The 14,678-nt window shown below is 37.9% G+C and overlaps 1 protein-coding gene across 6 annotated transcripts in view; it reads right to left on the bottom strand.

Annotated features, from left to right (window-relative positions):
• The window catches only part of ASH1L (ASH1 like histone lysine methyltransferase), a 239,739-nt gene that overhangs the window by 62,535 nt on the left and 162,526 nt on the right, over window positions 1–14,678 (bottom strand). For all 6 annotated transcript variants that reach the window (XM_023742556.1, XM_023742554.1, XM_023742553.1 and 3 more), the window contains one exon: window positions 4,347–4,441. In XM_023742556.1, coding sequence (XP_023598324.1) covers window positions 4,347–4,441 — 95 coding nt within the window. The remainder of the gene's footprint in view (window positions 1–4,346; window positions 4,442–14,678) is intronic.

The following is a 14,678-nucleotide window of genomic DNA, read 5'->3' as shown; positions in this document are numbered from 1 at the left end:
TGTTAAAGCCATCCAACTGTGGTATTTCTGTTATAGCAGCACTAGATGACTAAGACGTAAGGGTCCAATTAATTTTTTTGTATGTGCATAATACAGTTGTCTCAGTATCATTTGTTGGAAAGACTTTTCTCATTGAATTGTCTTGGCACCCTTGTTAAAAATCAACTGAATATAAATATGAGGGCATAATGTACATTTCGATAAATGAATACTTATCATAAAAGTAAACTTTTATTTAAAGTATATTTCTTTAATGAGATGATAAAACTCTTTCAATAGTTAAATATTTTAAAATATTTTCCATTTATTGAATCTGATTCCATTGATGGTAAGATGTACTGTTACTTTATTCATATAACTATTTTACTCACATAACTAATATGGCAAAGATGGATATGTAAGAAATCATGCTCTTTCTTTACATGACACTGGAAGTGACCTGTTCAAAACAACTGACTGGTCTCCCTCTTTATCCTAATCATAAAATATTAATCAGACAACAAAAGAGCATGGTCCAGAAAAATAAAAATTTATCCTGTCACAGCCTGATTTTAAGTCCTGTTTGACCCCCGGAAAAAAGATCTATTTTTTACTCACTATGCAGACCACTGAGTATAAAGTAGTTTTACTGAGAGACTAAAGTGGGGACCTAGAGATAAAATCTGTATTAAAGTAAGGGATTTCCATTCTGGATCTCTTACCCCCTATTAACGCCAGAGATGAGACAGAAACACTGGCTTATCCATTTTTCTTCCTACCGCCTCTGAAATTAACTGGCCCCTTTATGCCTTTGAACAGTTAAGACTTCATTCCAAGATCTAGGTCAGACAATTTCCAATCCAGGACAAAACTGGTTAAGACCCAAATGGCCGTGCTTTCCTTTAAATGAGACTCTTAAATGAGTTTTTATTTTCAAAGACTTATTTATCCTTAGCAGGTTCTAGGAAATAGCTAAATCTGCTGGGAATCTGCTTTCATTGCTGTGACTTCACTAGTAAAAACAAAAGGCTCTTTCAAAGGAATTTTGGCACTAAGCCCAGAGAATATGAAACTAACTTTTACCTTCATTAAACAAGCACTAGTAAAGTTATCTAATTGAGAATTAAACCCTGTAACTCCACTCTGTAGTTAAACCACTCTCTAGCCATCCAATACAGAATAATTAAATCAGGCTAATCTTTACTGCAGAACTTGTTTATGCCTTCAGTTTCAAATGTGTCGATGGTGCAAGGATCTCTGGGGGAGAAGAAGGGGGTTAGATAATCATAATGCAGAGAAACGTCCCATAGTCAAGAGAGCCATAGTTGCAGGGCAAAGCATAGGACCAGAATCCACTACACAGGTAAGTTGTTCCCTGGTTCCAGGTTATGCATTCAGTCAACCCCTTTCAAGCGATTTTGTTAGTCCAAACAAACTGAACATGAGAAAAATACTCTCATCTACATTTCAATAATTTATCCCAATTTCTTCTTTTCATTTATTTGTACAACAAACATTTGTTAAACATCTATTATGTACCAGGCACTGGAAATCAAAGGAGAATAAGCAAGACAATATTCCTGCCCTCCTGGAGCTTCTACTCCAATGGGGGAGACAGATAACATGAGTCAACAAATACAGTGATTACAGACTCTGTACAAAGAAAGAAACAAGACGCTGTGATGGAGAATAAAAGGGGGGAACCTCCTCTTGGGGGGAAAGTCAAGAAAATCTTTTAAAAGAAAATGATATTTAAGTTGATACTGAACCTTCCCCCTTAAAAGATAAGAAACCAACCATGTGAAAAGTTTGAAGAAGAGCTTTGCAGGGCCTAGTGAACACAATGATGATCTGGTGGGAATTTTCTAGGAACTAAACGATGACGAGCCTGACATGACAGAGTGAAGGAGGGAGAGATGGGAGTAAGGTAGTGAGAGACGGGGAAGGCAAGGACTAGATCACTCTTAAAAGCCAGGGGTAAGGTTTTAGGATTATACTCTGATGGTAAGTCACTTGTGAAATGAGTTCCTTTATGTAGCCTTTTGCCTTGGTTCTAATAGAAAAAACAGCTTGAGAGATTATTCCCCCTCAGCCATTACCTTTGGTCTGGTTTTCTACCCCAGAGGGTTTGTTACTTTTGTCCAGGTTGACTGACATTTCCTGGGTAAGCTGTAAACTTAATGACTTGATACTTTTTGTCTGGCCTTGAGCTACAGCCTGCCCTGTGACTGGTCCATTTTATGCACCTTGCAGGGATTGGTCAATATACTATAACCATACAAATGAAGGGACTATGGTTCACCAAGGGGACTGGCCAGTTTGTGGCCTTAGTGGGAGGGCCATGTCTTGAAATTGACAAGGAGTTTGTTTATATGTGTAGCCAACTGCATGAAGGTTTCAGCAGGGAGGAAGAGGAGAAAAGGCAAGAGAGGCAAGAAGAGAGAAGCAGCAGAGAGAGAGGAGGCAAGGAACTTCCTAAAAGAGCTGTAATACAGGTTAACGGCTGTAACACTTAAGTCAGAAAGGGGCCCAAAGGAGCCCTGCAGCAGAATCGATGGTGTCGGCAGAAACCTGCTACTAGGAATGCAGCTAAGAGAGGTGAACAAAGCTGCTACAGTGGCTGTGAGCTGGCGGAGTTAGCAGTGTTGAAGCCGATGGCAGGCAGGCTGAAGGCAGAGAGGTGTGTACACCTCAGAGGGAGCATGCACAGCCAAAATGAGGCCTGCCTTGAGGGGGCTGAGAGGAGGCCTGCAAGGGTGAGAGGGGGCTGAGAGGAAGCCTGCAAGGCTGAGAGGGGGCATGCATATTAGAGAGAAGGGCCAGCTTGTTTGCCTAGTTGAGAGGAGCTGAGAGAGCTGTCCTGCACTGAAGAAGGACGGAATGTGCTCTCCACTTTGGGGGAGCCTTCCAGACTTGGCTACATGCTTCCTGATCCTGATCCCGAGTTGTACCCTGCTACTTCCTTAATAAACTACTTAACTTTAAGTATGGTCTTTGAGTTCTGTGTGGCCTCACTGCAATGAATGATCGAACCCAGCAGAGAAGTAGACAGTGCTGTGGGAGGGATGGCTGGTGTCAGAATTGGTAAAAAGGTTGGTGAGTGGAGGTATGTCTGATCCCGACCTCATAGGAATCAGCTTTATGCTGATGGTGATTCTCTCTCCTCTTCATGAAGTTAGAGGACTTCGGGCACTAGAACATTACACCAGTGAAAGATTTTAAGCATGATCAAGTAAGTTTAAATTAAAAAATAAGTTTCTCTTTTTGCTGTGTGGAGAACAGACTGCAGAGGAGCAAGAATGGAAGTGGACACATATGTCAGAAGGCTATTGCAGCAATCCGAGCAAAAGATAATGGTGGCAGAGACTTGAGTGATGGCAATGAGTAGCAATGGAATTTGGAGAGAAGAAGGACATATGTCAGGAATGGAAACGGCAGAACTTGAAGTGGTTGAGTGAGTAGAAGAATGGAAGTACTCTAGGATGATTTCCAGGTACCTTTTACTATCTGATAAGTTCAGTGGTAGGGACCTAGGAGACAAACCTGTTGCTGTTGAGTCAATTCCAACTCCACAACACGACAGGACAGAGGAGCACTGCCCACAGAGTTCCCAAGGCTGTATTCTTTACAGAAGATTGCCACATCTTTCTCCTGTGGAGAACTGGTGGGTTCAAATCACCATCCTTTTGGTTAGCAGTAGAGTGCTTTAACCACTGCACCTCCAGGGTTCCTTAGGAGATATTACTACCCAAATCTTAAACAAAGCCGTTGTATGTATATATGACATTTTCTCCAAAAATGAAAAGTAAGATACACCTTGCTCAACTTCCAAGCACACAGATAATCAGGAAAAGCAATGGAACCTCTTTGATCACTACATACCCATAAGTGACAATTATTTCACCTCATTCCTTTTGAACATGGAAAACATTTGAAATTGAACTGCTAAATAACTGGGTTTTCTTAGATGACACACTTAGGGAATTAAAAGCTACAGAGATTTTCCATATTTTAAAAATTTTTTTTAAATTTGAAAAGGAGCCCTGGTGGCACAGTGGTTAAGCGCTCAGCTACTAATTGAAAGGTTGGCAGTTCAAACCCAGCAGCTGCTCCGCAGGAGAAAGATGTGGCAGTCTACTTCTGTAAAGATACAGCCTTGTAACCCTAAACCTCAATGAATAAGATTTATGCTATTTTGTCTCTCCAGTAGCAAACTGTGCAAGATTCTTCAGTGTGTATATTAAATGGTAAAGAAAGAGCTTCACCCCAGTGAAGAGGCAGAAATAATAAGAACACAAAGACATTTCACCCAAACCAAAGAAATACCATTTATTCTCAGCAATATACTATGTATACTGAATACTCACCAACATGAATGGGGGCTGGGAATAATCCATATTCATGTTCTCCTGGAGTGTACTCCAGCTTCTCTTTCTTTAACTGGATCAATCTGCTCTTTGGGCTGGGATCAGGAAAAGAATGGGAAACAATCAGAGGCAATGAAGTTTCTTCCTGTGGCCAAATATGGACAATAGATCACCCCATCAAGGCTACTTGTTTTAACAGTGGCTGGTATCTTAAACACATATTTTTGGAAGGAGTTTAAAATTCTTTTTGGGGAGGGAGTACCAAATACTTTCATACATTGAAAAAAATCTGAATTTCTGGAATTGCCTTTTAGAAGTTATACATAAGAAAAAGTCTCTTTAGCTTTCTCTAATAGTTTTGCAGAATGAATCCAATTTCAGATACGATCATGATGATTACCTTATATTTGGTTAATGATTTAGAATTTACAAAGTATTTCCACGTATTATCACTTATATCAATCTTGTGAAGCAGGTAAGAGAAACTATTAGCTCTGTTTTACAGATCTGGAAATAGATACTCTGTGAGGTTAAGTGACTTGCCTTAATTTTAGTAACTGGTAAGAAGGTGATTTAAGATTAAAACTCCAGTTTCTTCTTCAATTCCTATCAACAAACATTATTCTCTCTATTCTACGATGCCCTTAGGTAAAGTTTACCTCTTCTACTCACCTTACTAATGGGTTTCCTAATGTCTGGTATGAGATCAACCTCTAGAGATTTCATAGATACATAAAATAAGGAAAAAACGGAGAGGGCGGGGGGGGAAGGAAATGAGAAAAAAGGGCCTCAGGAGAGCCACATTTCGACAACTGCTTTATTTTGGTTCTAAGTTCCAGTTAATGAAAGCAAGGCTGATATTTTTCTTTTCTCTGCTTCAAATTATAAAATACTGCCTTTTTAAAAGCAGATCTAGTCTATTGTATCTTTTCATTTTCAATTGTGGTAAATATATTTGCAGCAAAACATTTACCATTTGAACATTTTTCACATGAACAATTCAGTGACAATAATTATGTTTATTATGTTGCAGAACCATTACCATTATTTATTTCCAAATCTTTCCTTAACAGAAGGTCAGTGTCCCCTAAGCAAGGAGTCCTCCTTTTCCCCTTTCTCCTGCTGTCCCTGGTAACCACTAATCAACTTTGGTCTCTATATACTTGCTTAGTCTAGATATTTCACGTTTAAGTGGGATCATACAATGATTTGTGCTTTTGTGTCTGACATATTTCAGCTTAGTGTTTTCAAGATTCATTCATGCTGTAGCACATGTCAAGACTTCATCTCTTTATGGCTGAGTAATATTCCACCGTACATATCCAAAGCAAAACTGTTGCCATCAGTAGATTCCGACTCTTGGCGGACCCTATAGGACAGACAGAACTGCCCCATAGGGTTTCCGAAGAGCAGCTGGTGGATTCGAACTGCTGACCTTTTGGTTAGCAGCCTAGCACTCTTAACTGCTGTGCCACCAGGGCTCCAGTGTATATGTATACCACTTTTAATTTATCCATTCATCTGATGACGGACATGTAGTTTGTTTTCACGTTTTGGCTATTGTGTAGTGTTGCAATGAAGATTGGTGTCTAAGTATCTGTGCTTCTGCTTTCAATTCTTTGGCTATATACCTAAGAGTGGAATTGTTGGGTCATACATGTGGTAGTTCTATGTTTAATTTTTTGAGGAACCTCATATGTATTTCCTTTTTGGTGAAATGGCTACTCAAGTCCTTTGCTTATTTTTTAATTGGGTTGTTTGTTGTTAAGTTGTAGGAGTTCTACATATATTTTGGATATTAAACTCTTATTAGATATACGGTTCCCCCAAATTTTCTTCCCATTTGTAAGCTGTCCCTTCAGTTTGTTGATAAGGTTTTTTTTTTTTTGTTAAAGTGCTTTGATGAACAAAAGTTTTTAATTCTGATGATGTGTCATTTCTCTATTGTCTTTTGTTGCTCATGCTTTTGGTGTCATAGCTGAGAATTCATTGTTTAAAACTAGGTTCCGAAGCATTACCCCTATGTTTTCTTTTAAGAGTTTTATGGTTTTACATTTAAGTCTCTGATCCATTTTGAGTTAATTTTCATATATGGTGTGAGTTATGGGTCTAGGTTCATTCCTTTGTTTGTGGAAATCCAGGTGCCCTAGAACCATTTATTAAAGAGACTATTCTTTCCCCGTTGGATGCACTTAGCACCCTTGTTGCAAATCAAATGACCATAGATGTTCGAGTTTATTTTGGACTCTTAATTTTATTCCATTGGTCTGTATGTCTATCATTATACCAGTACCAGACTGCTTTGATTACTGTAGCTTTGTAATCTGTTTTGAGATCAGAAAGTTTGAGTCTTCCTGTTTGTTCTTTTTGAAGATTTCTTTAGCTTTGCAGGCCTCCTTGCTGTTCCATATAAATTTGAGGACTGGCTTTTCCATTTTTACAAAGGTTTTAGAATTTGATGGAGATTTTGTTGAATCTATAAATTGCTTTATGTAGTACTGACATCTTCACAATATTGTCTTCCAATCCATGAGCATGGAAAGTCCTATTTATTTAGGTCTTCTTTAATTTCTTTCAGTAATGTTTTATAGTTTTCGTTGTACAAGTCTTTCATTTCCTTGGTACATTTATTCCTAAGTATTTTATTCTTTTAGATGCTATTGTAAATGGAATTATTAGCTTAGCTTCCTTTTCAGATCGCTCACTGCCGATGAATAAAAACTTGACTGATTTTTGTATGACGACCTTGTATCTTGCCACTTTGCTGAGTTCATTTTTTAGCTCTAGCAGTTTTCCTCAGACTCTTTGGGCTCTTGTATATATAAGATCATGTCATCTGCTCTACAAAAAGGGATAGCTTTACTTATTCCTTCCTGGGTTCTCTAGAGAAGCAAAACCAGTAAAGCATATAAATATATAGACATAGATTTATATCAAGGAAATGGCTCACGCAGTTGTAGAGGCTGCAACATCCCAAGTCCATGGGTCAGGAAAGAGGCTTCTCCTGATTCACAGAGCCACTGGGGCTGGAGAAACCAAGATAGATAGGTCGGAGAGCAAGGCTGTTGTTTACAAGCTGTGAAGATTGACGAATCCCAAGATTGGCAGGCAAGACCTACAGGTAGAGCTGCTAGCTCAAGTCCCAAGAACCAGAGGTCGGACAAACAGGAGCCAGGTGCAGGGTCCAGAATGAGCAAAAGCCCCAAGGCCCTGCCAGAACATCCGCCCACACTCAGTGCAGGCCACACACCCAAGGAAACTCCTCTTCAACTGACTGGCTACTCACAGCAGATCCCATCACGGGGGTAATCACATATCAAATCTCAACAGGGAAGTAACTACAACATCACACAACTGTCAAAACACTGAGAATCATGGCCAAGCCAGGTTGACACACAATCTTAACCATCACACTTCCCAATTTGGATATATACGTATTTCTTTTTGTTGCCTAATTGCTCTGGCTAGAACTTTCAGTACAATATTGAATAGTAGTGATGACAGTGGACATTCTTGTCTCACTCCTGATCTTTAGGGGTAAGCTCTGTCTTTCTCCATTGAGTATGATGTTAGCTGTGGGTTTTTCATAAATGCCTTTTGTCAGATCAAGAAATTTCCCTTCTATTCCTACCTTGTTGAATGTTTTTATCATGAAAGGGTGCTGTATTTTGTCAAATGCCTTCTCTGTGTCAACTGAAATGATTGTGTGATTCTTTTCCTCTGTTCTATCAATGTGGTGTATTATACTGACTGATTTTCTAATGCTGAACCACTCTTGCATTCCTGGGATAAATCTCACTTGATCATGTGTACGAACCTTTTAATGTGCTTTTGGAGTTGGTTGCTAGTATTTGTTATGGGTCTTTGCATCTATATTCATAACGGGTATTGGTCTGTGGTTTTCTTGTGGTGCCTTTGTCTGACTTTGGTATCAAAGTAATACTAACCTTGCAGGATGAGTTAGGAAGTGTTTCTTCCTCTTCTATTTTTTTTGGAAAAGTTTAAGAAGGACTACAGTCACTTCTTTAAATGTCTGCAGAATTCCCAGTGAAGCCATCTGGTCTAGGACTTTAATTTTTGGAAGATTTTTGATTACTGATTCAATCTCTTCACTTGTTATGGGTTTGTTGAGATCTGGTGTATTTCATCTTGTAACAAGTACGGGTATACTAATACACATTTTGCAGATAAGAAAATTGAGGCCCAAAGAGGTATGTTATTTGTAGAACCTGAAATTCTTAACTTTCAGACCTAGATCTTTCTAGTGGATCATTTACTTATTCATTCAATACCATATTTTTATGCAAACAACACATGCCTTCTACATCTGTTTGCCAACTGCGCCCTTCCCCCACAAGGTATTTTCGTAAGTGTGTTATGCTTATTATTTTTTTTATAGCAACATGTAAGAAAATTTCTTTTTTGTTTGCTGGTTATAGAAATGACTGTTAAAATAAGTTCCAACTTCTAATTGATTGGGAGCTCTGGTGGCGCAGTGGTTAAGAGCTTGGCTGCTAATCAAAAGGCCAGCAGTTCAAATCCTTAGCTAGACACTGATTTTAGTAAATGGGTGAGAAACAACTTGGAAATAACCCCACATATTAGAAAATATATTTAAAATATTAACAGTCATTTTGATGACAAAGGCAGTTTCCACACTGCAGTGGAAATTCAAAAAGCATATGAAAGCTTCTTCTTAGCAAGCTGTACTATACTGTCAGCTAATAAGACAGCTACTAAAATTCTGATTTTATAATCTTTTGTTACAATAACTAAAGCAAAACTACTGAAAACATCAAAACAAAGTCAAGCAGAGGTGACTTCACAAGACAGAAAACAGACAAAGATTAAATATGGAAAATCAACTGGAAATTTCTAAAGATAAAAATTGGAGAGCTAATAGATCAAAAGGGGTATTTCCCATAATACCATTTATCTGCAAATTTTACTACCCATGTTAATGATCACTTATTCAGATATTAAAACTATGCACTAAAAAGCAATGAATTATATGTTGTAGGAACTGATGGGAAGAAAAAACAAATTATATTCCTTGATAATCTTTAAGAAATAAAGTATTGTTCTTACCATTTGTTACAAGAATCCTTACAGAATTCAGGAGGAATAGAAACTTAGCATAGTGTGTATTAGAGAATCAGAGTACACATTAATTAGGCCATCCCTCATTTCAAGTCAAAATCACTTCCATACTAACTTGCAGCAAAATTGGTATAGACAAGACAATTCAGGCTCACACTGTGCTTTCCCTGACCCAATCCTGAACTAGCCATCTCTCCAAGGGGCTCTGTTTCCTTTCAGTGGGAATGATACTTAGAAACCAAAATCTGCATATTAATTGCGCTAGTGGGGTATCATTGCTTTTAGGCCTTTTTGACTAACAGAGCTAGTGGGAAATGGGAATTTTATGTGGTTTAAACATAAATATATATTTAACGTACTGTATATTGTTTTCATGTATGTTGTGTGTCTATGTATGTACATATGTAAAATTTAGAAATTCGTTTTCGTTAGGTGCTGTTCAGTTGGTTTTGACTCATAGCGACCCTACATACAACAGAATGAAACACTGCCCGGTCCTGCATGACCCTCACAATTGTTGCTGTGTTTGAGTACATCACTGTAGACACTGTGTCAGTCCATCTTGTTGAGGGTGTTCCTCTTTTCTCTGACCCTCCACTTTACCAAGCATGATGTCCTTCTCCAGGGACTGGTCCTTCCTGATAACATGTCCAAAATACGTGAGACGAAGTCTCACTATCCTTGCTTCTAAGGAGCATTCTGGCTGTACTTCCTCCAAGACAGATTTGTTCATTCTTCTGGCAATCTATGAGATACACTCAGTATTCTTCGTCAATACCATAATTCACATGCATATGAGGGGACTGAAAACATCATGGCTTGGGTCAAGTGCACCTTAATCCTCAAAATGAAATCTTTGCTTTTTAACACTTTAATGAGGTCTTTTGCAGCAGATATCCCAAGTGCAATACGTCATCTGATTTCTTGACTGCTGCTTCCATTGGCGTTGATTGTATGTAATGATGTAATTTGCAAGTTATGTAATGATGTAGTCATCTTCCGTCTTGTGGTCCTCCTCCATTTTTGCATAATGCTGATTTTCACATCATGACCTGGTCTTTGGAACCAAACCATGTTGATAAGTGAGAAGTGGGTGTGTTATATTTTAGAAATTTAGGCAGTTACTTCTTTCCCTTACATAATTTATACAAGACTCTGCTAGGTTCTACAAGTCATACAAGATGAACAAAGTGTGGTCCTAGACATAAGAAGCTTATAGTCTGGTGGAGGAACAAACAGGTATGCAAATATCTAGAATATATTAGAATGTCTTAAAACTCATAAGAGCTATTGAGCCCTAAGAAAGCAAAAAGAAAAGTGAATTAATTTCAACTAGAGGAGAATTAAGGGAATTTTTATTGAAGAAGAGAGAATTTCAGATCTTGAATATGGTGTGAAAGAATGAATGGGATTTTGGCAAGTAAAAGAGAAGTGGGAAGGTAGTTTATACTAGGGTAAATACCTAGGAAAAGCACCAAGCAGAAAGTGGAGGAACTGGGGGAAACGGTTAGTAATATATAAAAGGAAAGAATAGCTAAGAAATGTAGCTGGAGATACGAGTAGGAGGAAAGGCCTGGTGATCTACTTTGAAAAATTAGCTAATGAAAACCTTATAGATCAAAACAGAATATTGTTGTTATAGTGCTGGAAGATGAGCTTCCTAGGTCCGAAGGCACTCAAAATACACAGTGGCTGTAACAATGGACTCAGGCATATCAATGACTGTGAAGATAGCCCAGGACCAGGCAACATTTTGTTCTGTTGTAGATGAGGTCGCTGTGAGTCACAGCTTACCTGACTGCAACTAACATAAACAACAACAACAGAAACTTTACCAGCTCTGTTTTCCTTATTAAGTATGTAATGTAAGACATACCTGTTAATCTAGAGCTAGCACTGCATCTATAGCAGGAATTAAACAGCTCAGTTTTTAGAATCAAAAGGTATATTAAGTACCTTAAAGGTGGAATAAACTGGTTAAAACTATAAACTCTGGAACCAATCACTGCCTGCATTCAAATGTTAACTATGCCACTTATTAGCTGTGTAATCCTGGACAAGTTAAGCCTTAGCTTCCTCAATAATAGTACCTGCACAGGGTGGTTGAAAGGATAAAATGAGATAACACATGTAAAGTGTTCAGCACAGTAAGATTATTTTCAAAACATTCCTGAAAAAAGAAAAGAACAAAGGTGGTGTCTTAGTCATCTAGTGCTGCTATAACAGAAGTACCACAAGTGGATGGCTTCAACAAAGAGAAGTTTATTCTCTCACAGTCCAGTAGGCTGCAAGTCCAAATCCAGGGCGTCAGCTCCAGAGGAATGCTTTCTGTACTGGCTCTGGAGGAAGGTCCGTGTCATCAATCTTCCCTTGGTCTGGGAGCTTTTCTGTGCAGGAACCTCAGGTCCAAAGTACACGCTTTGCTCCCGGCACTGCTTTCTTGGTGGTATGAGGTTCCCACGTGTCTCTGTTCACTTCCCTCTTTTCTATCTCAAACGAGATTGGATTAAGACACAATCCAATCTTGTATCCCTCATCAGTATAACCTCATCGTAGTGATAAGAGTTTACAACACATAAGGAGATCACATATAACCTCATCATAGTGATAGAGTTTACAACACATAAGGAAATCACATCAGATTACACAATCATACGATACTGGGAGTCATGACCTAGCCAAGTTGACAGACATTTTTGGGAGACACAATTCAATCCATGACAGGTGGAGAAATTACATTTCCTGATTTCAAAATTTACTACAGAGCTAAGCAATCAAGACAGTGTGGTATGGGCACAAAAATAAACACAAAGATCAATGGAAAAGAACTGAGAGTCTAGAAATAAACTAACATTGTGGTCAACTGATTTTTCACAAAAAGGTCAAGACAATTCAATGGGTGAAAGAACAGTCTTCAACAAATGGTGCTTGGAAAATTGGACAGTCCCATGCAAAAGAATAAATTTGGAGTCACACCATATACAAGTCAAGGTGAACTGTAGGCCTAAATGTAGGGCCTAAAAGTATAAAATTCTTATAAGAAAACACAGGAGTAAATTTTTGTGACTTTGGGTTACGGGATAATTTCTTTCATAAAACACTTTAATACAAGTAATAAAAAAGAAAACTTGTAAATTAAAATTCATCAAAATTAAAAACTTCTGTGCTTCAAAGGACAACATCTAGAAAGTGAGACGACAACCCACAGAATGGGAGAAAATACTTGCAAATCATATATCTGATAAGGGACTTATATCTAATATATAAAGAACTCTTACAAATCAATAATGAAAAGTCAAGCCAAACAAAAACGAGGCAAAATATCTGAACAGACATTTCTCCAAAGATAACATATGAATGGCCAATAAGCATAAAACCCAAATGACAAAATAAATTTGCAATTTACATCACAAAGGCAGAATATCTCCAATGTACTGTATTTTTATGCAAATAACATGCGCCTCCTACGTTTGTCTGCCAACAGCACCTCACCCTTGTGAGGTATTCTCGTAAGTGCGCTACACTTATAGTTTTTACACCAACATGTAAAAAAAAGTTGGCATAGCAGACCTTATGAAAATACCTCACCGGGGCAGAGTGTGGTTGGCAAACAAACACAGAAGGCATGAGTTATTTGCGTAAAAATACGGTATAAAGAACTCTTAAAAATCTAGTGGAAAAAAAAAAACTAACAACCTGACTAAAAAAATGGGGAAAAAAACATGAACAGATAGTTTACAGAAAAAGATAATTAAATGGATCTTACACTAATATGAAAAGATGCTTAGCTTCACTGATGAAAAATGCAAATGAAAAGCCCTACAGACACTATTTCTAACATATCAAATTGGTAAAAATTAAGTTTTATAGTATAATTTGGGCTGTGGAAAAACAGGCACTCATACATTTTTAGAAGGACTACAAAAGGATACAACTACTATGGAGACAGAATTTGGTAATATTTAAAGAATTATATATTTCCAATTTAACTCAGTAACTTAGGATTACGCTGAAGATGTATCTCTAAAATATCAAATAACAGATGAACAAGGTTATTCATGGGGAATTATCTCTGTATTAGCAAATACTAGAAACCACCCAAATGCTCTTCCCATAGGAGACTGGTTGAGTATTATGCAGATGTAAAAAAGAATGTGGACAGAAACTACCTAACTGCCCATCAACAGATGACTGGATAAGCAAACTGGGGTACATACATGCAATGGAATACTATGCAACTATAAATAATGAAGAGGTGTACAGAAGATTTCAAAGGGTGGCTCAAGAAGACAAAATAAAATATTATAATGAAATGTGCAAAGACCTGGAGTTAAAAAATCAAAAGGGAAGAAGAACAGACTTGGCATTTCTCAAGCTGAAACAACTGAAGAAAAAATTCAAGTCCTGAGTTGTAATACTGAAGGATTCTATGGGCAAAATATTGAATGACGCAGGAAGCATCACAAGAAGATGGAAGGAATACAGAGTCAGTGTACCAAAATAAACTGTTCGACGTTCAACCATTTCAGGAGGTAACATATGATCAAGAACCGACGGTACTGAAGGAAGCATTCCAAGCTGCTCTGAAGGCACTGGTGAAAAACAAGGCTCCAGGAATTGACGGAATACCAATTGAGATGTTTCAACAAATGGATGCAATGCTGAAAACATTTACTCGTCTATGCCAAGAAATTTAGAAAACAGCTACCTGGCCAACCAACTGAAAGATGCATATATGTGCCCATTCCAAACAAAAGTGACCCAAAAGAATGTAGAAATTATCAAATAATATTATTAATATCACACGAGAGTAAAATTTTGCTGAAGATAATTCAAAAATGGTTGCAGCAGTGTGTCGACAGAGAACTGCCAGAAATTCAAGCCGGATTCAGAAGAGGACGTGAAACGAGGGATATCATTGCTGATGTCAGACAGATCTTGGCTGAAAGTAGAGACTAACAGAAAGATGTTTACCTGTGTTTTACTGACTATGCAAAGGCATTCAACTGTGTGGATCATAACAAATTAAGGATAACACTGTGAAGAATGGGAATTCCGAAACAATTAATTGTGTTCATGAGGAACCTGTACATAAACCATGAGGCAGTTGTTCGAACAGAACAAGGGGATAATGTGGGGTTTAAAGTTAGGTAAGGTGTGCATCTGGGTTGTATCCTTTCACCATACTTATTCAGTCAGTACGCTGAGCACATAATCTGAAAAGCTGGACTA

This window comes from Trichechus manatus, unplaced genomic scaffold, assembly GCF_000243295.1.
Source record: "Trichechus manatus latirostris isolate Lorelei unplaced genomic scaffold, TriManLat1.0 scaffold00213, whole genome shotgun sequence".
Taxonomy (NCBI): Eukaryota; Metazoa; Chordata; class Mammalia; order Sirenia; family Trichechidae; genus Trichechus; species Trichechus manatus.
The sequence above is the reverse complement of the archived record's forward strand: the minus strand, read 5'-3'. Positions and strand labels throughout refer to the sequence as shown.